Source organism: Perognathus longimembris, chromosome 1 (genome assembly GCF_023159225.1).
Source record: "Perognathus longimembris pacificus isolate PPM17 chromosome 1, ASM2315922v1, whole genome shotgun sequence".
Taxonomy (NCBI): Eukaryota; Metazoa; Chordata; class Mammalia; order Rodentia; family Heteromyidae; genus Perognathus; species Perognathus longimembris.
In genome coordinates this window covers 102,008,469-102,035,708 of record NC_063161.1, presented here as the reverse complement: position 1 = coordinate 102,035,708, position 27,240 = coordinate 102,008,469, and the positions used below count along the sequence as shown (strand labels likewise).

General features: G+C 36.8%; 1 protein-coding gene across 2 annotated transcripts in view; it reads right to left on the bottom strand.

Moving 5' to 3' along the window:
* The window catches only part of Cdc37l1 (cell division cycle 37 like 1, HSP90 cochaperone), a 41,680-nt gene extending 14,440 nt beyond the window's left edge, over positions 1-27,240 (bottom strand). Inside the window, exons 1-7 of one of the 2 annotated variants that reach the window (XM_048364896.1) lie at positions 26,895-27,236; positions 22,906-23,187; positions 16,545-16,638; positions 9,409-9,524; positions 8,338-8,460; positions 6,080-6,244; positions 3,435-5,100 (exon numbers count right to left, since the gene is read on the bottom strand). In XM_048364896.1, coding sequence (XP_048220853.1) covers positions 4,999-5,100; positions 6,080-6,244; positions 8,338-8,460; positions 9,409-9,524; positions 16,545-16,638; positions 22,906-23,187; positions 26,895-27,029 — 1,017 coding nt within the window. In that variant the 5' untranslated portion in view covers positions 27,030-27,236 and the 3' untranslated portion in view covers positions 3,435-4,998. Of the gene's footprint in view, positions 1-3,434; positions 5,101-6,018; positions 6,245-8,337; positions 8,461-9,408; positions 9,525-16,544; positions 16,639-22,905; positions 23,188-26,894 lie in introns of those variants that run through there. The other variant, XM_048365684.1, reaches the window with a different exon arrangement.

The following is a 27,240-nucleotide window of genomic DNA, read 5'->3' as shown; positions in this document are numbered from 1 at the left end:
AAAAGATTAAAAGAATTGTTAGTAATCTTTCTGTTCTCTAAGAGAAAGTGGTTGGTAAAATTATATCTTTTTTCTGAAACGTTTTAAAAAACTACATGTCATTTGGGGAAAACATCCCATCAGTGGCTTTTGCATAGACTAAATGTAAATAAAAAATGTTTTCTAGTCCCACGGGGTGAAACAGTGAAACAGTATATAATATTGCAGAGAAAATGCAAATGAACTTAAGAGATTTGTTGCAAACTCACTGCTCCCTTTATACTAAGAAGCAAATGAGCTAGCCACATGTTAGACATGCTATTTATTCAGAATTTTCAATTTTCTAAAAAAAATTGTATATAACAATAATGCAGCATATTTTTTTCTTCTGAAAATATGTACCACAAGATTATACTGAATTAGACATGTTTAAATGAAAACCAACATTGAATCACTTTCCAGTGGGCAATATAGTAAGGTCTTAGATTTTCAGATATTACTCAGGTTACGAGATGTGTATTTGGGGATCTACTTGACAGGTGTTATTTTTTTTTCTTCCCCCAAACACAGTCTGCTTTGAGGAACAAGTTGTAGTAAAAAGAAAAAAAAAAACAAAAAGACTTAGAGATAGCCCATGTTTCTATGTATAAGCTGATATCTGTGATTATTTACCACTATCCTCACTCCCTTGGAGACAAGGTCTCACTTTTAGTCCAACCTGGCCTTGAACTTGTGATCCTCCTGCCTCAGCTTCCTAAAGGCTAGGTCATAGCAGATGTGCCCCAACATGCCCAACAACTGCCACCCTGTTAAAGGGAAAAAAGCTCTGTTGGTATCATCTGGTGTTTTTGTGGTGCTGAGGATCAAAGTCAGACCGTTGTGCATACCAGGCAAGAACTCTATCAATGAGCTACACATGTGCCAATAATGAGGCTTGAACTCAAGGCCTGGGCACTATTCCTGAGTTCAAGTCTTTAGCATCCTACCACTTGAACCAGAGCTCCACTTCTAGGTTTTGGTGGTTTATTGGAGATCAGTTTCACTGACTTTTCTGCCCAGGCTGGCTTCAAACAGTGACTTGACTCTCCTCAGCCTCCTGAGTAGCAAGGATTACAGACATAAACCACCAGCATCCAGCTCTCCCCGTTTTTGAGACAAGATCTCACTGTGTAGCTGTCTGGCCTTGATCTCTTTGAGATCCTCCTGCTTCAGCCTCTAGGGCTGAGATTATAGGCATACACCACCACACCCTATGAATCCAATTTTAAACAATCTTAAGATTCCTTAGTGAGGAAACAAGGTTGCCTTCTTTTGTACTGTGGCCTAGAAGTATGGCAATATTAAAGGCCATGGGGAAACCCCAACTATATCCACCTATAGCTTCCAGGAGATACATGCTCTTCCTTGGTGCTAAATCAAATGAATCAGCCCTTAGACAAACTATTATAGCCTTTGGAAATTTGCCAGACAGTGGTTTAGGGGCAGAAAGGAGGAATAGATGAACTTACTTTCCTGTCTTTTGATTTTTTTTTTTTGGCCAGTCCTGGGCCTTGGACTCCAGGCCTGAGCACTGTCCCTGGCTTCTTCCCGCTCAAGGCTAGCACTCGGCCACTTGAGCCACAGCGCCGCTTCTGGCCGTTTTTTTTCTGTATATGTGGTGCTGGGGAATCGAACCTAGGGCCTCGTGTATCCGAGGCAGGCACTCTTGCCACTAGGCTATATCCCCAGCCCCTGTCTTTTGATTTTTTAAAAAAATTCTTTGTTGATCTTTCAAAATGGAAGATTTTAAAAAATTAAAGTGAATATTTCATTCTTTATAACTTTCTATAATGCCTTATGATGTGCCATCTAAACATGTTGTGAACTACCTAAATCTATCATTTACCACTAGATTAGGCATATTTTAGTCCCTATTGGAATGTAATACAATGAAATGTCAGCACTGTGGCTTCTACTATCTTTGGTCCTTTCCAGAGTCCAGCCCACTCCATCTTCCTTTGGGTTGCCCTTGACAGTCTTGTTGGCTTCATTCTAATAAACTGTCTTCAAACAGTACCTAGGTTGGTTTCATTTATGCCTTTACGTCCAACTAGTCTTAGTTATTCCTGGCTTTTGCACCTTTGGATGGGGAAAACAAGGAGAGCTGAAGAACATACTACAAAAAGATCCACCTGCCCTCCACAGGTGCCCAGCTTACAATTAACTTTTTTATCCCATAAGAAAAATTCCATATTAAAACAGATGCATGTTGTTTAGATAGTGTGGTAGTTCACTTGTTAAAGGACAATAGAAATATCTGAAAAAGCTAAAGGTGAAGAAACCAGGAACTAGCTCATTAGGCAACGTTTGAAAAGACCACTAATGGTAATAATTAGAAGAGAATGTTGCTCATGTCAAGCATACTTTTAACCAGTGATCTATCGCCATTAATAGCACGACACTGAATTAACATTCTAAATGGGGTAATACCTATTTCACTTTAAAAAATCTTAGAAGATGAATTTTACCAAGTAAAACAAGAATCTTTGTTGAATGAAAAATCTTTGCTACTAAAATAGTCTTCAATTTGAACTTTCCATGGTTTCATTTGTCAAGGGAAATTTTGTAAACTGAACTATTATGGGTGATCCACTTGCTCAGTCTACTGTTTTTTTTTCCCCCTTCAAAGCTAGCACTTGAGCCACAGTGCTACTTCCAGCCTTCTCTGTTTATGCAATGCTAAGGAATCGAACCCAAGGCTTCATGCATGCTAGGCAAGCACACTATCACTAAGCCACATTCCTAGCCCCCTCTTTCTTTTTTTTTTTAATAGGATTTTTAAAAATAAACAGGAGTGAACTCTCAAGCCTAAATGGGCATTTTTAGAATAAAGAAAAATTCAAAGGAAGTCAATTTACCGAACTAAAGTACTGCAAATTGCATAAAAATTGTAGTGTAAAGGTACAAATCTATCAGTCAGTAATTCCCTAAACAAATCCAATCACATTTTCATACATTTGAAACATGAAAAACTTTCCTTTTAAAAGTGGAAATAAGTTATCTGTAAATTCTCACATTTTTATATCTTAAAAAACAACATCAATTTAGGAACTGTACATTCATTTTTGCTACAACTTTCTCTCATGCTGGTGTTCAGCCATTACTAACTCAAACAAAATAAGTATCCAAAAAGCAATGCAGATGATCACAGGCAAGATCTATGAAAAAGTGAAGTTGGAGGTGTAGAAGATCTTCTTGTGATTCAAGTAATATTTCTGTGAAACCAGGAATTTTGTTCTTGTGCCCAATTCTTCTCACCATGTGGTTCAAAGGGGAAAAGGAGAGTGCGGTCCAGAATGAGCAGGGAGAGGGTCAAGGAGGGGGATGGGGGAAGAAAGGAGGGAGGGAGGGAAAAGAAAAACTGATGACTAGGTCACTGCTTAAAAATAAATTGCAGGCTGATGAATACTATGATATAAATTAAGTCAAACATTTTATTATAGAGTATATATATATTTATATCAAAAGCACAACAAAGACTTTTATTCTGAAAACCAAGAAGATTGCAACATTACAGAAGCATGATTCCATAGTTCCAGTCCATTTCTACAGATAGCTACTAAGTGCCTAATCACCTCAGTGAAAACAAGGATGAGGCCAAGGTCACATGTGTGAGCCCCATGTGGGTTGCTCACAGCTTTGCCTGGGTTCTCAAATTGAGCATGTATTCCCAGTTATAGTAAGCCATCTTCCAAATGTTTGCTACTATTCTCAATGGGTACTGAGCCAAAGACTATACCCCAAAACAATCAAAGCTTATGTTCTTGTGAATCAGATTAATCCTCAAATAATAAGGATAGCATAATTAGCACTGTCATCTAATTCTAAATAAGATGAATCATCAAATATCTGGGTATACATGTAGTAAATTACATAGGAAGCAATAAAGCTCAGAAGCATTCTATGATAACTGAGCTAAGGAAAGAAGTAACAGATAGTAAAAACCATCATTACCACCAAGGGTCACCATCATCCAATTCTTAGAAATGAGTAGTTGGCCGCTCATGGCAGTTGTTTCTACCAGACTTCTCAAGGCTATAGTAGAGTGAAATGTACAATAACCATAATTTTAAAAATCACATTTTTCCTGCTTGTTCTTACAGGCCATTAGGATTCTTTTAAAACTTACTCCCTGAGAGATCCCAGACTATGTCAAGTAATTAAAAGTGAGCTTGAAGTTTATCTTGTTAAAAACAAACAAACAAAAAACCCAACAACAAAACTATGGCCTCATCAATGTTTTTTTTTTTCAATCACTAACTTAATATTTTAAAAGCCAACAGGGTAAAATAAACTTCTAAAGAATAGTTTTCAGAATGCTTTGGGGGGTGGTGGGGGGTGTATTTTTTTAAAAATCAGATTTGTTTTTTATCTCTCCAAGTTTATTTTTATAGTCAAGGATTTAACTGATGGTGCCGAAAATATAAATGTCATTTTAAGAGGAAAGACTTAAAAGTTTATGCCACCCAGATTATTGAGTAAAGTAGATTACCAACTACCAATTTATTGCTTTTAATATGCGGAAACACCAGATTTGACAGCTAAACTTAGCAATGGGATACAAGGGTGTTTTTTTCTTTTTTTGTAGAGTACGGCATATGCACATCCATATAAGAAGGACTATGAAGCAGATGCCTCCTCAAACCACCAGTGCTTGTAAACATTGCGCTTGTGCAGATTTTTCATACTTTGATTCCAAAATTGCTAATAATTAAAGGCAACTTAGTAGGGGAAGTGGGGGGAAGAACAGTCCAATTTTACTTCCTGCAACATACAGTACCACTCCTCCCTTCAGAAACAAAACAAAACAAAAAACCTAGCAGCACATAAAAAAAGTTACAAAACATTTCAGTACTTTTTTCCCTCCCATCAAAAACCGAACAAAAATAAAGTGCAGCACCCATAAAAGTGTCAAGAAAATAGCCAAGTTCTTCCTTTCTTGTAACAAAATAGTACTTGGCCTCAGCAGTCTTAAGGAAATTATACAGTGTCCATCATTTTGGGTTCCTCATCTTCTTTATGTACCACTGCATTTAAACTGCAAAGAGCTGTATTGATAGAATACTGAAGAGAATCTGGATTCTAGGGGAGAAAAAAAAAGGTAGTGGATAAAGAACACATGATAACCAGTTTTATGCCAGCGCATGGCAAGACATATTGGCTCCATTTTCTATTTTTCTATAGTATTTAGAAAGAAGATGAAATTTGGAGTAAGACTTTGGCTGAAACCCAGAACATTTAAAGAGATGGTATAATTTGGTGTCCAAATTTATCTTTACAAAAAAAAATAGTTACATTATCCTGTCCCAAATCCAGGCCAATGCAGAACAGAACTCACTATTACTGTTATGACTGGGCTCTGTTTTTCTGTGGCAAACTTATGAGTAGTAAGAGCTGGTTGAGGAGATTCTCTACAACTCATTCACCCACCAGAGTCATGGAAACACTTGAAATAGCAAAAAGCAATAAATATCTCTAAGTAATTAAATTCCTGACTGTTCCATACTCATCCATCCAGGTCTTTCCTTCCATCTTCGCCACAGCTCCACTTGCAGTTTTCTGGTAGTTAACTAGAGATAACAGTCTCACGCACTTTACTGACCTGCTGCTGTCTTCAAACCTCAATTTTCAGATCTCATACTCCTGAGTAGCTAGAATTATAGGCATGAGCCACTGGTGCCCAGCTCTATATTTTGATGTAAGAATATTTAAGATGGTAACATGTTTTACATTTAAGAAGAGTAGTCCAAACCAGGTACCATTGGCTCATGCCTGTAATCCTAACTCCTCAGGAGGTTGAGATCTGAGTCATGGTTTGAAGCTAGCCCAGGCAGAAAAGTACCTGTGAGACTGAGCTCCAAATAACCACTCAAAGACTGGAAATGGCACTGTGGCTTAAGTGGTAGAGCACTAGCCTTGAGCACAAAGAGGCTCAGAGATAGTGCCCAGGCCCTGGAGTTCAAGCCCCACAACCACCACCACCAACAACAAAGTTCAAAAGAACAAAACTAAACTATGTGAACTATTGTTTATAAAATAAATATTTACTTTTCGAACTTACCTGCGGTAAGGATTCTACTAAACCTATAGATCCAACACCAGACTGGAGAACATGATTCTGAACCGTCATAGGTTGAAAACTTTCTGATTGAGGATAAAGTCTTACTCTTGACTTGAAAGCTTCAAGTTCATTTTTGAATGCTTCAAAATAGCCTTCTTCCTCTGCCTAGAATATATGGAACAAGAACTGTCACAACTTTCAGACCACACATTAAATTCTAAAGAAGGAACTGGAAAAGTAAAGACAAGGTAAACAGTTAAAAGGCAGACATGGTGTAGAGACTGCCGTGGCCTCTCTCTATCTGATCTGTGTCACTTGGTTTTTTGTTGCTGTTGTGCTCTACTACTGAGCTATACACTTGGGTCTGAAAACAACTTGTTCTGTATATCATTATTAATGACTTGTTTGTTCCACTTTTTTCTGCCTCAGTAAAACCCGTCCCTTTACATATACATAAGTATGAAAAAACAAACAGGTTTTATCTGTGTTTCCTTGTTTTATCTGGATCCTTCATGGAATTTAAAAAAAATCCTCTAACCTCTCACATTTACTCTATTTCCATTGCTAAACAAGGGATATTCTTACAATCCTTTAATTCTCTTTCAACTAATGAAACAATATTACATAATAGTTTGTACTAGCGCTCCAACCTTTTATTCTCTATTTGTAAATGCTATCAAAACCAAAGAAAACTAACTTAGCTATAGGAACATCTTATTGTTCCATTTAAGCAAGTATCTACTTTTCAACATTATGGAAAGAAAAAAGTATGATTTAAATTGGTAGAAGTGAATTCTCAGGCATCCAATGATTTATAAGTGGAACTCTTATAAACAGAACACCCTATGGGCAATAGCCTCTGTTTATAAATATTTCTTCTGCATATAAAGAAATGACAATGCTTTAATTTTAAGTGGTAGAAAGATATGGTCAGATGGGAGTTCAGGTGTTAAAACTTGGTTAAACTGTTGATTAGCATCAATATCTATATGTATTAGTATTATTACCTATTATTTAAATCAAGCAGTTTTCTGTGTTGCTACTCTGTCTTTATGAATTTAGGAAGCATATCCTTAATTATATATTAGCATCTATATCAATTTATAATACAAGTCTGAACACAAAGAAGCTAGCCCTCACATCTAAACAAACTTCCTAAAAATCAAGCACCACAACTGTGACTGTACTGCAAACTTAGGCTGAGAGGTTTAAGTGACTGGACTTAGTAATGTAGAGCTACTTGCTTAATTTCTGTATGCCAATTTCCTCACCTACAAAATAACTGACACAAATCCTCACAAAATAGCAAAATAACTTAATAAGTTAACCTATATAAAGTGCTGGCACAAATAACAATGCCTAACACAGAGTGCCTCCTTCATATTATTGCTTAGTTTTTTTAGTTATTAAGAACATTGTTGATTAAAGGGTTTTGTGCCTTTAGTTCTATTTTGTCAAAAAGTAAATTTGAAAGTATAGGCTAACCATATTCTATTATCTTATTAAATATCAGTCTCAACACAACCATTAAGATGAAAAAGCAAGTATAGTTTTTACTGTTTCTATGTGTCAAGTTACCATAAATCTAGTTAGGATGCCAGTTTATTTCCTCATTTAAACTATATTGTAAAAAAAGAAAATATCCTCCATTATTTTAGAAAACATTGCTATTCAGAAAAGTTCAGGACTATGTGGTAAGAATGCTGCCACCTTGGTCATTTTTTCCCTTCTTTTTGTGTGTGCAGGTATTGGGGCTTGAGCTCAGGGCTTGGACTCTGTACCCAGACACGCATCACCTAAGCCATACCTCCACTTCTGCCTTTTTTCTGGTTGGAGGTAAGAGTCTCATGAACTCTCCTGCCTAGGCTGGCTTCAAACCATGGTCCTCACATCTCAGCCTCCTGCGTAGCTAAGACTACAGGCATGAGGTACAGGGAGTTAGCTTTTTATTTGCTTGTACCAAAGTTTCAATTCAGAGCCCTGTGTCTGATCAGCTTGCAAGCCAACTCTCTCAGCTTGCTTGCTCAGTTGGCACGCTGCCACTTGAGCCATTCCTCTAGCTTGCTTTCCACTGGTTATTTTTTGAGATATAATCTCGAACTTTTTATAGTTCAAGCTGGCTTTGAACCAAGATCCTCTGATCTCAGTCTACTAAACAGCAAAGTTACAGAAGTCAGCCTTCTTTTGATATGTACAGAATATCCAAGTCTGAGGTATGGTCTAACCTTCCCATGTAACAGTATCAAGTAACTACTTACTTTGGCTTTCTGGAAAAACAAACGAAAACACCCTCTTGGATCCACATTACAGTTTTTGGCCATTTCCATAATAAACTGCATTACAACAGCTTGATGTGCTATTTGTTCCATTAGAGCCCCTTTCTGAAAGCAAACATATTAAAGTTATAAGAAATACTTGTAGATACATGCATTCAAATTTTACCTTCTTCACTTATTAAGTCAACTATATGGACTCATAAAAAAATTTTTGTTTCTAGTTTTATGTGAACCAGAAAAAGTAATGGGGAAATCATGCTACTGGCTTGATCTAATACTGTAATTGTTAATACTTGGGATTTTATTAATTATGGTTCTGGCATATGAACTCAGGGCTTGCTAGACAAGTGTTCTACCACTTGAGCCACACTTGCAACCCACATTTTAAGGATGTGTGTGTGTGTGAGAGAGAGAGGGGAAGAGAGAGAGAGAGTGTGTGAGAGCAAGAGTGAGAGAGAGAGAGAGAGAGAGAGAGAGAGTGTGTGTGTGTGTGTGTGTGTGTGTGTGTGTGTGTGTGTGTGTGTGTGTCCTGGGGCTTGAATTCAGGGCCTGGGAGCTATCCCTAAATTTTTTTTGTTCATGGCTAGCATTCTATCACTTGAGCCACAGCTTTTTTGATGATTAATTGGCGATAAGAATATCACAGATTTTCTAGCCTGGGCTGACTCTGAACCATCATCTTTGGATCTCAGCCTCCAGAGTAGCTCAGATTACAAGCGTGAGCCCCTGGGGCAGCTTACTTTCTGTATTTTTAAAACACTTACTTTCTGTATTTTTAAAACGTGGCTCTCTAACAGAAAAAAAAAGAATTTTAGTATATGAGAATAATTAGGAAGTAGAAGAAAAAGCATGTTAGGAACTTCTCAATATACTAACTGAAACAACTAAAAACACAAGTCTGAAACTATACATACACACACACACCTATCTATATATAGATCAATATAGAAAGATTGAGCTATACATATCTTCTTGCTTTCAAAGTAAATAATATAAAACAAAAACAAAATACAAATACTAAGTTTACCCAGAAACTTAAAGTTTATACAATACCTGCTCAGCTTCTAGATGAAAACACCATAAAATAAGATATTTAGCAGTTTCTTCACATACAAGGTATGGATTGTCAGACAAAAATCTCTGACTATCATCCCATCGACTCAACATACCTATAAAATAATTAGTTTAATCATGAGTGTCAAATGCTTTCTTCCTTCCTAGAAGGGAGGAAAATGGTATTTTTAAATGACTCTCTTTAAAGCCAATTTATATTATTGGAATGGAAATAACTTCTAAAATTTACAGAAACTTTCATTTCAGATAATTAGGCTAAAATTGATTGGCCAGTTTAAGCCAAAAAATGTCCTGCATCTGGGAACACCTAAAGACCTGTCCTTAGGCTACAGGTGAGTATAGATGACTTCCGTAGATTAAATCTTACTCAGAGAACAAAAGTTTTTACCTTTAGAAAGGTAGAAAAGAAAGCAAAGCTCAATAAATTGCACTTGGCAAACTTAAGAATTAAACTAAAATACCCAGGAAATGCAGTTATACCTAATTTATTAAAAGCGTCCAAAATACAGTAAATACTAACATTTACCAATTCAGGAAAATAAACAATTGGGAAACAAATTAAGTCAAGATTAGCATAGTAAATGTACTTTAACCATTTAAATCATGTTGTATATTACTTTAAAAATTAGTTTAACATTCTTTAATTGATACCATTATGTCTCAAGATGTTAAATGAATTTGAATAGTATTTAAAGTGTACCTTCAATTTTATGTAGATTATTAATATACTTGGTTAAAATCAATGTGATCAAGTAATCATGGAACTAAAGTGTTGCACTTTTAAGTTTGTGTAGTAAGCTTTATACTTAAATTCAATGTAACACTGTTAACAGCTTTAGACTCTTTAGATTCGCCAAGGAAGTTTGGATGTTACTAAATCAACATGGAAAGTTATAGAGCTATCTTGATAGTTTGACAGTAAGCATTTCTTACTGAGACACATAATATCTGCTTACATATTAAAATCCACTTGAGAACACAAAACCAAACCAAAGGCAAATACCTTACTGAAATATTGTTAACAACATATGGAAGCCAGTACAAAATATACTATTAATTTTTCCTCACTTAAAGAAAAAAAGGAGCAGGGCTGGGGATATGGCCTAGTGGCAAGAAAGCTTGCCTCGTATACATGAGGCCCAGGGTTCGATTCCCCAGCACCACATATACAGAAAACGGCCAGAAGTGGCGCTGTGGCTCAAGTGGCAGAGTGCTAGCCTTGAGCAAAAGGAAACCAGGGACAGTGCTCAGGCCCCGAGTCCAAGGCCCAGGGCTGGCCAAAAAAAAAAAAAAAAAAAAAAAAAAAAAAAAAAAAGAAAAAGAAAGAAAGGAGCAAAAAAAGGGTGGGGGGACTCAATCTCCAGTACTTACAAAAAAAAAAAAAAGTGGTTAGGTAGTGGGGTGGGAAAGGAGTAAAAAAGATTTCAGTATTCTAAGAATTTTTTCTTGTTATTGCTTCTTTGGGGTTGAGTCTCACAATATAATTCAGCCTTGATCATCAAAGTCCTCTTGCCTCTGTCTCCTAAATGCTGGGATTACAGCTTAGTATCAGGCTTACATATTTTACAAACTTTATAAAATTTTTTCCCCAACATCTTGGTGGCAATGATTAGCTCATTTCAAATACTGATAATTATAAAATTGACTATAGAAATTCTTATGAAAATGATTGTAAACGGTTACTTTGAACTACTTCTCAGAATACAGAGTTAATAAATCCTAGAAATCACAGACTAAGCAATAAAATAAATACTACAAAGCAGTTTTGCCTTAGCTTTCTTATATTGCTGAAGGAGTAATATTTTCATTTACTATCTTTAAAAAAGTTGCTATTTCAATATGGCAGCATCCAGACTTACTGAATTACCAAAATAATGTAGTATTTTGTAACATTTTCTAAGTGAAGTGCCACTAGGGTGCTATTACATGCTAAAAATTTCAAATATTTAATACCTGAGATATAATTAGCACTTGAGATTGAATATAGATTTTCTGTAGCTGAGTAATATTTGTCATCACTTGATTTAAAAATAGATCTTGAATTATTATAAAATTTAAATGTATGGTAGTCCATACACATCTTTGTGAAAAGTGTGTGGAATTTTATGAAAAGAATAGAGAATCAATATACTGCTGGAACAGGGATATCTGATGTTATTTGGGAATTTGTTATCAGTTAAGCAATCTATCCTGATGGCGTGGAAAGCAGACTTAAGAGCTAAACTGTCTAGGTTTGAACATTAGCTACGCCTGGGACAAAGTCCCTTCTTATGCCTCCCTTTCCTCAGATATAGAATAGGGATAAAAACAGTACCTAACTCACAGGATTTTTTAAAAATTAAATGATAATGGTGCTTGAAAAAATTCACTGACAAAATACTCTGATTACGTTTTAAATTATGTCTTTCCATGGTGAATATCTAAATGTCAATTTCAGTCCGTCCATCAACTATTAATATTCCACTTGATTCCTAAATACACAACTCCCAAATGCACATGATTACTGAGTTCTCTCCCTTTCTAGATCACACTTCACACTTACGGAGTGATACAAATGAACACTTCACAACTCTCTCTCCAGTCCTGGGGCTTGGGCACTATCCCTGAGCTTCTTTTGCTAGTAGCCTAGTGCTCTACTACTTGAGCCACAGCTCCACTTCTGGCTTTTTGGTGGTTAATTGGAGATAAAAGCCTCACAGACTTTCCTGCTTTCCTGAGCTAGCATTGAACCACAATCCTTAGATCTCAGCCTCTTGAGGAACTAGGATTACAGGCATGAGTTACCAGAATCTAGCAATAACAAATATTTAATGTTAAGCCATTCCAGAATTCCTAAGATAAATCCATAAAAAATATAGATGATAAAAATATATTGCGAAGAATTTGAAAAGTTCAAAAATAAACAATATTACCTATAGTTCCATTATAAGAAATAATTACTGTTAACATATTGATGTATTTCCTTCCAAGCTTATTTTTAAATAACTTTGTAAAAAGATTAGTATACAATGAATGTACGACATGGGTTTTACTGTGATATTTCCACATATACAATTACCTCTAAATAACTTTTAAAGAAATAAAACTAAAAATCCTATCACATAATTTTCTATTCATTTCACTTCATACTGTATAACATTATATAGTAAACATTTTTCAAATATACAACAGTGGTATGTTTTTAAAAGCAATTCTAAGTGATGACAATAAAGGAGGTTGTAAATATTCACCTTTAGTACCAATAGGGGAAAAAATCCATTTTTGTGCACATATATACAGCTTTGATGAACTTTCCAGTGACATCATTCTATAGATTCAGAAACTTCTGAATCACAGCCACCTCTGTTTAGAAGGGAAACATCACATGCTTGCAAAAACTGCCTTGGATGATTCAAAAAGCAACTCTGGCAATCACAAAGACAGTGATGGTATAAAGATAATTTTGAATAAGTTGTTTTATGAATTTTAGAAGAAAATATGATTTATGTCTAAAGTAGCATTTTATATTTATAGAGTGTGAATCAACTAGATTAACAAATTAAATGCAAATGTAGGAAAGAAAGATTTCAATACTTCATATTACTCTACAGTAAGAATTGTACTTTAGAGAGTATTTTTTCTTTCTTCCTAATTATAAGACTAAAAGCAACATAAGAAAAACAATCCACAAACATAAGGGAAAGCTAGGAAGCACTGTGAGAAGATAACTACATGTGACAGCACAGAGAAGTACTGGTATGAAGTTCCTACAGTCCTACACATATTACCTCCACCCCCAAACCCATGTATCAGGCCTGTTTGAAGTCTTCATTTGAAAGCTTTAAATATAGCTCCTCCTATCTAGATGTGTTTAAAGAAGTACATAAATGTAGTCATCATTCTGGCAAATGCTTTTTTCCTTACTACAATAAGCACAGAGCACCAGAAGCATTTGCTCTCTCCCAACAGGGATGGTATCAAGCTTTCACTGTCTTGATTCCAGCATCTATCAACTTACTTTGTGCCATAGTTTAGTCAAAGCAAATTTTTGGCAGTACTAGAGCGTGAACTTGGGGCCTGGAGCTTGCTAGTCAAGCACCCTACCATTGAGCCATGCCTCCAGTCCATCAAAGGGGATTTTGATCATCTTACTATCCCACATGACTACAACAAATTGACTACTCTATGGTGATGGACCTTGGTGAGCAGGAAGTAGCAGATGCCCCAGATGCCTTGGTAAGATACATGCATGCCAGAAAGTGGAAAATAAAACACATGAAAATTTTGGTAGCCTACTACCTTAGTAACATTTCTGTGGATCCAATGTGCTGCAGCAAGTAGGGTATCTCCTCCAAAGTGAAAAGTCAATGTGCATTTCCACTAAGAAACAGGCACAATGTGAATCTGGGAGTGGCTATCAAGTCTGGTTGGGTTTGAAGACAGCAAGGCTCTGGTTAGTATTACAGATGAGATACTGGAAGCTCACAACATCCAAAGGCAAACAACTGCTTAATAATCACCTGTGGGTGCCAAGTCAGCCTTTTCTCTCAGCCATCTCATTACAATAGTTTAAAAAAACAAAAGGATCATAGTGGTTCAGGCTTGAAATTATACAGATTGAACAGTATGGTCTCTCCTCTTCAAGGATATTCCAGTATTACAATCCAGTAGAATCAATACTAATATGCCAGTAGCAGAAACTAAGGCCCAAACCTTAATATGGTACCATATACTTAAGGAATTATCCAGCCATTAAACACCAGATTGTATGTTGGTCCATTTCATCTTGAAAAGATTAGTAATTCCTCATTCCTCACTTGAACAGGCCTTCTCTCCTTACCATGCTTCTACCAGTAACACACCTTAGTCCTACTAGATGAATGAGTCACTATATCACATTATTTTTCCCCCCAATACTAGGGCTTTAACTCTGGGCTTGGGCTCTGTCCCTGAGCCTCTTTGTACTCAAAGCTAGTGCTCTACCACTTGAGCAATAGCACCACCACTCCTGGACTTTTCTGAGTAGTTTATTGGAGATTAGAGTCTCATGGACTTTTTTGCCTGGGCTAGCTTCAAACTATGACCCTCAGATCTCAGCCTTCCGAGTAGCTAGGATTACAGGGTGAACCACTAGCACCCATTTCACATTACTTTTTGCTTCATTTTATAGCCAAAGAAATTACGAATATGAACTCATGAAATTCACTGGTGTTACTGTGAACATCATTACTCAGAAGCAGCAGGTTTCATACAATAGGGAAATGGTCTACCAAATTCCCAGTCATTAGTGTAAGACAGTCAATTTGTGACTTGGGAAACTTTCCTACAGAAAATGCTTTGAAGTACTGTTTAAATAAAAGAAACATTGAACTTGAATTGAAGTACTTTGAATTGAAGTACTCAGTTTAAGTAAAAGAAAGAAGTATTCTCACCTGGGAAACAAGCCTATTGCATCCCAATTGGAAAAAGACATTTTGAGGGGTTCTGTTCTACCTCATTTTGAGGAGTGTGTGTGCTCTGACAGTCCCTATTTTTTCCTATAGCAGACCACATGCGCCTAAGAAGCAAGAACTCACATAACACAGCTAAGACTCATTTGCAAATTACTATATTTTATTCTTAAGACTAAAAGCTGGGGCTGGGAATATGGTGGTAGAGTACTTGCCTTGCATACATGAAGCCCTGGGTTAAATTCCTCAGCACCACATAAACAGAAAAGGCCGAAAGTGGCGCTGAGGCTCCAGGGGTAAAGTGCTAGGAGCAAAAAGAAGCCAGGGACAGTGCTCAGGCTGAGTCCAAGCCCCAGGACTGGCAAAAAAAAAAGACTAAAAGCTATGTGTGAAACATTTTACTATGTGCCTAAGGAAACACTACTTATTCATTTTTTTCTACTATACAGAATGCTACAATGACATTATCTAGAAATGTAAATTTTCTTTCTTCAGATATTATTCTTAAAGTAAATATATACTTTTACTATTTTAAAAAGTATAAAAACAAATTATTTTTATGAGAAAAAAACTTGCCTAAACTGGATGCTGGTGGCTCACACCTATAATCCTAGCTAATCAGGATGAAGAGATCTGAGGATCATACTTCAAAGCCACCTTGGGGGAAGTGTATGTCACTCTTATCTCCTATTAACTAGCAAAAAGCTGGAAGTTGGGGTCTGGTTGGTAAAGCACCAACCTTGAGCAAAAAAGCTAAGGGACAGCTCTGAGGCTGGCATAAAAAAACAAACAACACAAAGAAACAAAACAGCCTAAGGGGGAAAATGGAAACAAAGGACATGCTGTTTTGACAAAACTGAAGCATAAAAAAAATTCTAAATACTTTGGGGAGGGAAGCAATACCACTAGGAAAAAAAAAATTCAATATGCCATTTAAAACATTCATGAACCAAGTACAAATAAAGTCATGCTTATTAACTTAACATTATTACCTGGGATAAAAGTAAAAACTACAGTTTTAGCCTAGCACTTCCTAGTAGCACTTCCACTATAGCAGTAGCTTGCTGCTCAGAGGTCTCAGAAAACATCACAGTATTTTCAGACTGCATTTTTACATGCTGTTGCTGCTTTTGCTTTATCTCCTTGAAAAGCAGTCTGTTCTTCCTAAGCAAATTACAATATTATCTTTTCTAGGAACTCTAATTTACACTTCAATCTCATCCCACTGTTATTTCCCCAAGAGAAAACGACAATTTCTTAGTTCTTTACATACACATTTCTATTACTATATTCATCTGAGCAATATTTTAGGACATGTATGAATTATACAGCATCATGCTGGAAAAAACATGATAAATCTTTTAACCATACAATAAAAAGATATTAAGGAGGCAAAAGAAAAAAAAAGTAAAGTCTACTTAAGATGTGGTAGAAAGTTATGGACAAAGCAAAATAGTCTAAAGCATCAACAGACTGAATTTTGCGTCTCTTCATAATTTAGCTTGCTCTGTCAACCCATTTTACTTATGAATACAAGGAAAGGTCTCAAACAAGATCTGTACAACTCTGCCAGAAGTAACTACACAACTGAGGTTTGTCCCTGTCTTGTCTCCCATTTTAAAATCCAGTTTTTACACATACATTTGATACCAAACAGTACAAAGGAAATTCAAATAGTAGACTTACCAAAATGTCTGATTTTTTGCTCATGTTTCTGCATAAATGATTTTGATTTATCTTCATCTTCTATTTCTTTTCTTTTATCTTGATTAATAAAACTCTGAAAAATTTGAGATATTTAAAACCAGATTTTCTAACATTCTAATTTAATTTTTCTCAGATAATGGATGCCTAGTAATCCTTTTTTATAAACAATAAAAATGTGATGTACTATTATTATATCATTAAGCTGATCTATTTAACTCTTCATTAAAAAAGATTTATCTTTACTCACATACAGTGAGACCAAAAGAGGATAGTCTTAGGAGAGAATCACAAAGGTACAATACCCAAACACCTCTTTATGTGTCCCCATACATAATGAAATGAACTCCAAGACATGGAAATGAGAGACTCTCTTTTTTCTTTTTAGTTTTTGATGATTCTGTCTTCACCTTATTTATGTTGCATTCGCATGTCTATCGTCAGAAGGGTTGCAGGGAGGGCAAAGAACATGAGGGAAAAGGGGTGAAAAAGTGTAGCAATGGAGTGCGCTGGACATTGATTAAAGTGAACTATACAACTCATGGGTGGAGATAGGAGGGAGGAAAAGGGAGTGAAGGAACAAATGATGAAAGGAAATGTACTTATTACCTGATACATGTAAACATACTCTTTGTATATCACCTATATAATAACAATTAATTAAAAAAGATTTATCTTGGGCTGGGGATATAGCCTAGTGGCAAGAGTGCCTGCCTCGGATACACGAGGCCCTGGGTTCGATTCCCCAGCACCACATATACAGAAAACGGCCAGAAGCGGCGCTGTGGCTCAAGTGGCAGAGTGCTAGCCTTGAGCGGGAAGAAGCCAGGGACAGTGCTCAGGCCCTGAGTCCAAGGCCCAGGACTGGCCAAAAAAAAAAAAAGATTTATCTTGGAAATCATAAAGAATGATACAAGTGAATTAATCTTTTGGATAAACGGAACAGCCATAGTAAGTACAGAAAAATCCTTTACAATTTACATCTCCATTATTCTTTTTCTTTTGGGCTAGTCCTGGGGCTTGAACTCAGGGCCTGAGCACTGTCCCTGGCTTCTTTTTGCTTAAGGTCAGCACTCTACCACTTGAGCCACAGTGCCACTTCTGGCCTTTTCTATATATGTGGTGCTGGGGAATCGAACCCAGGGCTTCATGTATGCGAGGCAAGCACTCTACTACTAGGCCATATTCCCAGCCCTCATTACTCATTTTGTATGTATATTTGCGACTGTATTCTAATCTTTGGATTTCTTACTGCAAGTAAACTCAGAAATTCAAACCAGATAAAGTTATATGCACTATCAATTTTTTTTTGAGAATAAACCACTAATACATCTTGATTATTTTAATATTTTTTCTTGAAACCAAATACTTTAGCTTTTTAAATCAAGTCCAAATTGCTATAAAAGTGCTTACTTTCCACTCCATAAGTCATCAAACAGATCAAGCATGAATTTTTTATCTAGCCAGCAAAACCAGCAGAACAGTTTCTCAGAACATTCTGTGATCACATTAAAACCTTGAAATCATCCCTGGCAAATAATATGAAAAGTAAAAACTGGCTTTCTGTCAATTTACAATCAGGAAGCACACAAATTTATACCTTTCAAAATAAAAGCACATTTCCCTTTATTCTGCCATCTGGACCAGCACTGTCTGATAGAAATATAATCCAAGTAACAAATATGAGGTAGTGTATGTGCTGCCCAAGTAAGTATAACATATGATTTAAAGTTTTCATTAGCCACATTAAAAAGCAGAAACAGATTAGATTAATAACCTATGTATTATTTAACTTAATATAGCCATTATATTAACATTTCAATATGTAAGCAACACAATACTCTTAATGAAATGCTTTATTTTTTTTTGGTACCAAGTCAGTGAAACCTGGTGTGTCTTACACTTACAGCACATCTTAATTCAGACTAGCCTCACTTCAAGTGTTCAATAGCCCATGTGGCTAGTGGCTATCAAGTTGCACAGTGCAGATCTAGATCAGTCCTCTCAAGTCTCAAGCTCAATGTATAATTTTGAGCAAATGACTGACACATAAAAATATTCCTAATTAACTTGTGGTATAAATGTAGGGTATGTTAAAATCCAAATATAAAGAAATAAAAGCAGCAAATAAAATGAAAATATTTTCTTTGCAACCACCCTATTAAGAGATGTTAACTTTAGAAAACAAAAACTGTTTTCTATTCCTTCTGAAAGAAGATATTTTAAATAGTTGGGATATAAATGCAAATTGGAAATAAAATAACACTTGAGATATTCCTTTTAGAACAATATATACAGATATAGCAAATTGTTCAAGTAAAGGAGGATCCCGTTGTGTCAAATAAAATATTATGTAAATTAGCACAGGCAAAAAGAAACTCTAGACATGAACTCACTCTTAAAAAGAGGTTATCTCTGGGAAATGATACTAAAGACAGAGGAAACCTTTTAATTTCTAATTTTACATGCTTCCTATTTAACAAAAAGCATGTTAAACTACTGAAATTTTTCTCAAGGAATAAAGTAGTGATCTGGCTAGTGATAACTTACCTATGTATGTTACTGACTGCAGTGCTAGAACCCGAGCTGATCTAGAAGGTAACTAGGAGTGCTCAAGAGAACAGCTGAGAGTGGAGCCAGGAGGACAGAAACAAAGAGGTGAAGAGGATATGTCTAGAAAATAATGATGGTTAAAGATAGGAGAATGTGGACTTAAACAAGAATGAGTAGTAAGATTTTAGTATAAATACAAAGAAGTTCTCTTTGCAACTTAACAGAAAATGAGTGAATTCCACTGACCCAAAGATGTTAATACTTGGTTTTTATTTATTTATTTATTTATTTTTTGGCCAGTCCTGGGCCTTGGACTCAGGGCCTGAGCACTGTCCCTGGCTTCTTCCCGCTCAAGGCTAGCACTCTGCCACTTGAGCCACAGCGCCGCTTCTGGCCGTTTTCTGTATATGTGGTGCTGGGGAATCGAACCTAGGGCCTCGTGTATATGAGGCAGGCACTCTTGCCACGAGGCTATATCCCCAGCCCAATACTTGGTTTTTAAAAACTCTCCCTCTCTCATATATATCCCTGCCTGTCCTGGGGCTTGAATTTTGGGCTCTGAGCACTGTCCCTGGCTTCTTTCTGCTCAAGGCTAGCATTCTACCTCTTGAGCCATAGCACCACTCCCAGCTTTTTCTGTTTATGTGGCTGAGGAATTGAGCCTAGGGCTTCATGCATGCTAGGCAAGCACTCTACTGCCAAGCCACATTCCCAGCCTGTCTCTCACACTATATATTTTTAATAGTGTGGGTTACACAAGTATATTTGTTAAAAAATTTTTACACATATGATTTGTATATCTCAGAGTAGGATGTTATACAAAACTCAAACAAAAATGGTTAGTAATCAAGTAAGGAAAGGAGTAGAAGGTATAGAGGAGAGTGGAAGAATGATAGCAGCTGATGTGCAACATGGGGCTCCTTGTTTACTTTGTGTATACTGAAAATTTCATATTAAAGAGCTTTAAAAAAGCCCTAATTCATTTTTATATGATGTGTCTATGGGTTACATTTAAAAACCTATTCTTCTCCATTCTCTATATAAATGCAGTAGGAACATCATTCTTGTACAATATTTGTACATTCATTAGAATGTTAATTATTTCCCCAAAATAAAGCCTAAGATAGATTAGTATTCTTCAATATATAATTATGTAACTTTATCCCATATTAGAAATAAATACTTTGCCTTTCTCTCAGAATGCATGAAAACATGCATTCTGAAATTAATCTTTAGAAACTACTTTCCAAATAGAAAACAAGATGCTTATCGAAATGAACTCCAAGAAATGAAAAAAGGTTTTTTAAATTGTACTGTTTGTGCTTTTCTTTTCTTCCCTGCCCCCCTTGTCGCTGTTTTTTATTTCTGTATCCTTTGTCTTGTAAGTTTATCTGATTTGGGGAGGGAAAGGGGAAGCATAGAAACTGTGGGACAAAGGGGGAACCTAATTCAGCAATGATACTTAGTAAACACTATGTTGGAAATGAACTATACAACTTGGGGGGACAGGGGTTCAGGAGGGAAAAAATTGGGAGAAAATGAGGGAGAAGGTGACACTGTTCAAAAAGAAATGTACTTGCTACCTGACTTATGCAACTGTAACCCCTTTGTTCATTACCTTTACAATACAAACAAACATGCAATAACCCAAACAGCCACAATAAAAACAAACAGAAAACAAATGGATAAACTCTAGGTAGTTTGAGACAGGGGATTTTAAAAGTCCAACCAGGCTTAAGGATGTCTTAAAAAAAAAAATTGCCAGTCCCTCAGGGTCTGGGTGCTGCTGTTCCTGAGCATCTGTTTTGGATTAGCACTCTATCACTTGAGTCATAGTACTACTTATAGCTTTTTCTGAGTAGTTTATTGGAGATAAGAGTCTCACTAATTTTTCTGCCCAGGCTTGCTTCGAACTACAATCCTCAGATCCCAGTCTCCTGAGTAGCTAGGATTACATGTGTGAGCCACAAGCACCCAGCTTGATGTCCTTTATTAATGTCTATTACCTCCATAAATGGTGGGCATAATTTTCATTCTTTAAAATTTTTAAATTGTTATAAAGGTGATGTACAGAGGGGTTATAGTTACAAAAGTCACGGAATGAGTATATACATTTTTTTGGACAATGTCACCCCTGCCCTTGCACTATCCCAATTAATTTAATTTCATTCTTAAAGGCATTTTTAAAGTGTCTTTTAAACACTTTATTTTGTATGGTCTTTATCTCACAATATGGAATTTTTCTCAGATTTAATTTATCATTATGTCACTTAATGACTTATTTTTCAGTTTCTTTACTTATAAAATGTGTGAATTAAAGGAACTCTAAAACAATAGCCAGAAAAGTAGGGGATATAAAAAAGGAAATGTGGGAGAAAATATTTAATAATTTAGTGTTTTCATTCTTACACATTTCTCAATCCTTAAGAATACTGAGTGCTATTTTATATATAATGATAGTTCAACAGTACATGCATACACATCAACAAATATTTGAAAATGGTAAATTAAAGCTGCCTGCAGGAGCTGGAAATGCAGCTTAAATGGTGGAATGCTTGCCTAACATACAAAAGGACCTAGATTTTATTCCAATTGCCATAAAAACCCAAGAAAACAAAAAGAATCCAGAAAAACAAAAATAAAAAGTTACCTGTAGTATGAACTGTTGTACTTTTTAATTACATCTTAAGAAGTCAATTGTACATGCATTCTAACATACAAAAGTATGCAACATTTGAGTTTTAGAACACAATGCTGACTCTTTAAGTGGGATGTCTGATCTTTTCTATTGTATGCTAGGTAGTAAAGAAAAATGCTCCTTGAAATGTACCAAATTGTTTTCACAACCAACTTGAGTTGGCCATGAGTCCACAATCTGAAGAAAATGGTCGTTCCATACTTTTCCTGAACCATGTACCTTTTGATTTTAGTACAATTTAAAAGAACTACTTGCTTGGCAAAAGCAAATAGTATCTTTTTAACAGAGTATGTATCATTTCTGGGCCCACTTAGTATTAGATTACCACTCAAGTTTATTAAATACATACTGGCAAATAAACATTGAAAGACTTGTCTAATGAATCAGTAATCATGTGTATAAAATTGTTGGGGGCTAGGAATATGGCCTAGTAGCAAGAGTGCTTGTCTCATATACATGAAGCCCAGGGTTCGGTTCCCCAGCACCACATATATAAAAAATAGCCAGAAGTGGCACTGTGGCTCAAGTGGCAGAGTGCTAGCCTTGAGCAAAAAGAAGCCAGGGACAGTGCTCAGGCCCTGAGTTCAAGCCCCAGGACTGGAAATTAAAAAAAAAAAAATTGTTGACAAGCCAACAGGCCCCAGCAACAGCAGAATGCACTCATACATCTGAGCTTAACAATAGACCCCATGCTACCATATTTTTAAGACATTATTTAATGTTACACTGACCCTACATAGTGGAAGAAATCAAGGTTTAAGGATGTTTAGTGACTTGCCCAAGATCATAAAGCCACCATGTAACAAAGCTGAGATTTGAGACAGTCTAGACCCACACTGCTATGTGCCATGACAAATAAATTAGAAATTACCAGGTATAGGTTTCTGTAAGGAACACTTTTCATAAACTGCCAAAACAACACTAGTTGTCATATTTATTTGCTTTGCTACAAATATATACAAATAGTTCACTGTTTTCCTCCTTTCTTTTCTTCCTCTCCCTTTCTCCCTCAGGGCAAATGCTTTTTGATCTTTTTAAGTCTAGGGATGGTCTCTATTTGTTTTTCCTTCAAGGCCCAATAAAATATCATACCTTATTAAAAACATCCTTGCTAATGCCATCCATGTTCCACAGACACATCCTCTCTCTTTGTACTAGAGCCTCTTCTTTCTGTCGCCATTCTTCTTCCCGTTGCCTCAGTTCTGATACTGCTGTTTGTGCTTTGGCATGTTCCTGATCCAAGGACTCAGAGTTATGCAGTGCTAAGCTACCAAGTTTCTGCTGAGCTTCAGCAAGATTCCATTTGCACGCCACAGAGTTCTTCACAAACTCCTTCTGCTTTTGGCAAGCCAGCTCAATCCCAAGGCTATACATCTGAATGAGAAAACACTTGTGAGACATGACGAAGGCAATAAATGTTTGTGCAGCACAGTTCAATTTTCTTCTAATTCAAAGGATCTGTGTACCATGCTTGGTGCAATACATATCCCATATTCTGTATCTATAGCTACATTTTTATATTACAGGTCTTGTTTCACCAGTTAGACTGCAAGTCTGTTGACTTGTGCCCTTCTGAAAATAATACAAAGCCTGTCAACTATTAGTCAACTATATGGATATCTAGTGTTCAACAAACATGATTCATAATACTGCACCAGAAGAATGAGAACAAAGCTTAAGTCTAGTTTATCCTCTCAACATTCCACATGCAGAAAACAGGACCTTTAGAGATCTAAGGGGGTTTTGTTTTGTAATAATGTTGGGGTTTGAACTCAGGGATATACAAGTACTCAACCAGTTGAGCCATGTCCCAGCTCAGAAATTCTTAACAAACTTCTACTTATAACTGGTAAGACTGATACCCTTTAACCTAATCAAAATCAGCAGTCATTTGATCTGCTACACTCATGAGCACTAATTTTATTTATTTAATTGTTGTATGTAAAGTACTTGGCCAAATGTAGATGTATTCATTGAGAATAATTTCTCTCCAATCTGTTCCCATGTGCAGCACTATTCAAGTCTTTGTAATTTTACACTTAAATTACACAAATATAGTCTGTCTAATCTCAACCACTCTCTATCCCACTAGCCCAAGTGATCTTTTAAAAATATAACCCGAATCTGATCATTTTATGTGTTCTTTAGAGTCTTGGGATAATGTGCAACTCTGTGTAATACCCTGGTTCCTTATGATTCCACTTCCTATTATCTTTACAGACTTAGTTCTAGTTACTCTTACTTATTTGCTTATCAACTCTCACCCATGCTCTTCCTCCTTATTTGGGAATCTTCCTAACTCTAGGTAATTCCTATCACAGATTCTGGCATCCTTAAGCCTTATTTTCTTTCCCCTCAATATATGACTATTTTTAGAACAATGCTTTTCACATAGTATTGTGCTTGTTTCCTTGACTGTCAGCTTCTTGAGGAGGTAAGACTAAATCAATGTTAGGTGAAGAAAACAAATCGCCATTTCTTGGAACAGAATGGTGGTGGTAAACAGTTCTGAGGCAAGTAGAAAGCAGGCCCCTTCTTCCTAGCTGAGTTTTCAAACCAAGTCAAGATTTCTACTGGGTTAAATGTGGAACTACATTGTTGTTATCCTTGTTTTATTTGTTCACTCAGTAGACTTGGAGCCCAGGTATCACACACTGTGTCCCTAAGTAATCAAGTAAAACATTTATTTTTATTTGCTGCAATCTTCGACTAGGCTCAAGAAAAACTGTAAATTAACTAGGCCTTAAAAATAGTCCCCCAAAAAAACCAACAGAAATGAAAAATGAAGCTAAAAGAATTTGTAAGAATTTTTTTAAAAAAGGAAAGCTACACCAAGAAAGGCAATGTAAGTGGAATGTCTTATACTTTCAAATTATGTATGAGTAAGCATTAATGTCTCAAATCAAACCACTCTAAGAATGATGTATATCTATAAACTATTCTCCTTAGACTAGTCAGATACCATTTAACCATAAATTTAACATATACTCAGAAGACTAAATAAAGTAGTAGGTATTATTTCAATCTGTGAACACATTAAATCTAGAGGGACAAAATTATATTTTAATAAACAAAAATTCTGAAAAAGAATGGTTAGCATTAAAGTTTTCAAATGTAACTTCACATAAAAATTCCCTAACAGGACCTCTAAATTCACATCGGCTTTTTCATTAATTGCCTCCCAGACCCATTTATTCCATTTATCATATTAAGATGTCTAGATCTTTCATATCTGGCAAAAGTCAATCCAAACCTTATTTTAAAATAGATTTGAAATGCCTACCAAATGGATTAAACATTTTATTTTTTTCCAGCTGTCCCAATCCAGACATTTAAGTCCTAAAGCTGGCAAGACAAATAAATAGGTTTGTAATAAACTTAAAAGAGTGCATAATGACTCTGCAAACTTCAACGCCATTTAAAGGTAATTTTAGCCAAATAAAGTTTTACAGTACTTCATACGATGGGCAGTGCAGGAAAAGGGAAAAATATTGGATTGAGTCATAAATTGCAGTTTTTACTCTACTATTATTACCTACCTATATGGCCTTCGGGGATTCACTTTTTTTTTTTTAAATTTACAGTTTTATTATCTTTGAGTAGCTGTACAAAGAAGTTACCATTCAACAAATACAAGACATCTTGATGGATGTCACCCCTTTCATCATTCTCTCTTTGCCTCTCAACTCTATCTTTCTCTTAGGGAAATCACTTTCAATGGAGAAGAAGCCTATTTACTTTAAAACCTTTCACCTAAAAAAGCATGTAAGTGCAGAAGTGAAAACTGAATACACAAATATTTTTAATATTCACTTTCTCTTGGGTTACTTTTGAGCTTCAACGATAATTGCAATGAAATTCTTAAGGTCACTTTCTCACCACAATTGAGTCTAGCAACTGTTGTTCATTCTCCCTGTAATGAATTATGTGCTCATAATACATGATACATACAGATGACACTAGCGATCCATAATTAGTGGGTGACTACTCCCCCATCAGCTCTCATTTTGCCTTGCTTTCCTAGTGACTAGCTGGAGCAGGGCCGTCTGTGGTTATGAAACAGCATTTTTCGTGTATGAAGCCAACTGAACTCCTTTAGCTGGACCTAAGGCTATTATACTCTCTTTGCTGGCAAACCATTTAAATCATTCATCTTCATTAGCATCTAGCAAAACGAGTCTCAAGAAAAACTATTATTAATTCTACTTAGTAGACCCCATTTGCAAAAACAAAACAATAAAACCAAAACTGAGCACGCAGACATTTACAGGCTATTTCACTGCACATATTGTGTACTGTGTGATCCTGAAATACAGAACAAAACACATGAAGGTTACAAGAAAATATCACAACAAGGTGATGTGAGCCTTTCAAGCACTACTCTACCTAACAAGACAAGACCAGGAAAAATCCTAAATGGCATCACATGTGAGTAAGTTTCAGAGGCAGGAAAAGCTGATTTGAAAAATCACAAGTTAGCACCAGGAACCTGAGAGAAATCTAAAAGCGCCTACATGTTTTCTTGCAGAATTACGTAAAGCAAAACCAAAAACAAAGCACCAAGGGAAAGACAGTCACGGTGGGCTAGCATCAAATGCAAGAATTAAAAGCTTAGCCATCAAGATTTCCAGAATTTACTCAGATGTCACGGTGGGTGAAAAGAGTATTTGTGATCTTTTATGGCATTTGAAGTGCTATCACTCACGATTCCTTCCGCTGTAAACCAGGGTTACTGGAGCCTTTAACAAAGTATTCGCCTAAAACCACCTACCAGAGGACAAAGGGTCAAGGCTACATAGTGGGAGCTGCCCTAAATCGAGGCGCTGCGAGGAAGGAAGCAATCCAGGGTGAAAGCTAGGTTGTTCAGGGACAGGTGGGCAATAAACACACGATGCCCTCCCGGCGAGATGCTGACATAGCGGAGGGACGGCATCCGGCAACCGCCCCCCCACCCGACCGCCCCCGCCCCGAAGCCCCAGACCCGCACCAGCGGTGAGCGTCTGCACAACCCCGCACAGCACTGGTTCGGGGGACGCAGCATCACCACCCCTCACTCCCACCGCGCGCGGGCCCGTTCTCACCTGGGCGCCCCCGCCCGGCAGCGGCGGGCAGCGGCGGGGAGAACCGGGGGACACGTCCAAGTCGCTCTCATCCTCCGCCTCGCCGGTGGCCTGAGGGAAGCTCCAGGGTCCCGGCGGCGGCCACGGCTGCTCCATGTCTCTCTGGCCCCGGCCTTACAACCGCCACTGCCAACGGACTTGGCGTTGAGTGGAACCCGCGGTTCCGCGGAGCCTGCCGCCCTAGCTAGCCGGGGCCGTTACCCAGAATCCCTTTACCAGCGGCGACGGCGACGGCGACGCCGACGCACAAACCCGCGCTGGCCTAGGCCGCGCCACCGGCGGGCGGCGGAAGAAGAACTACCGAGAT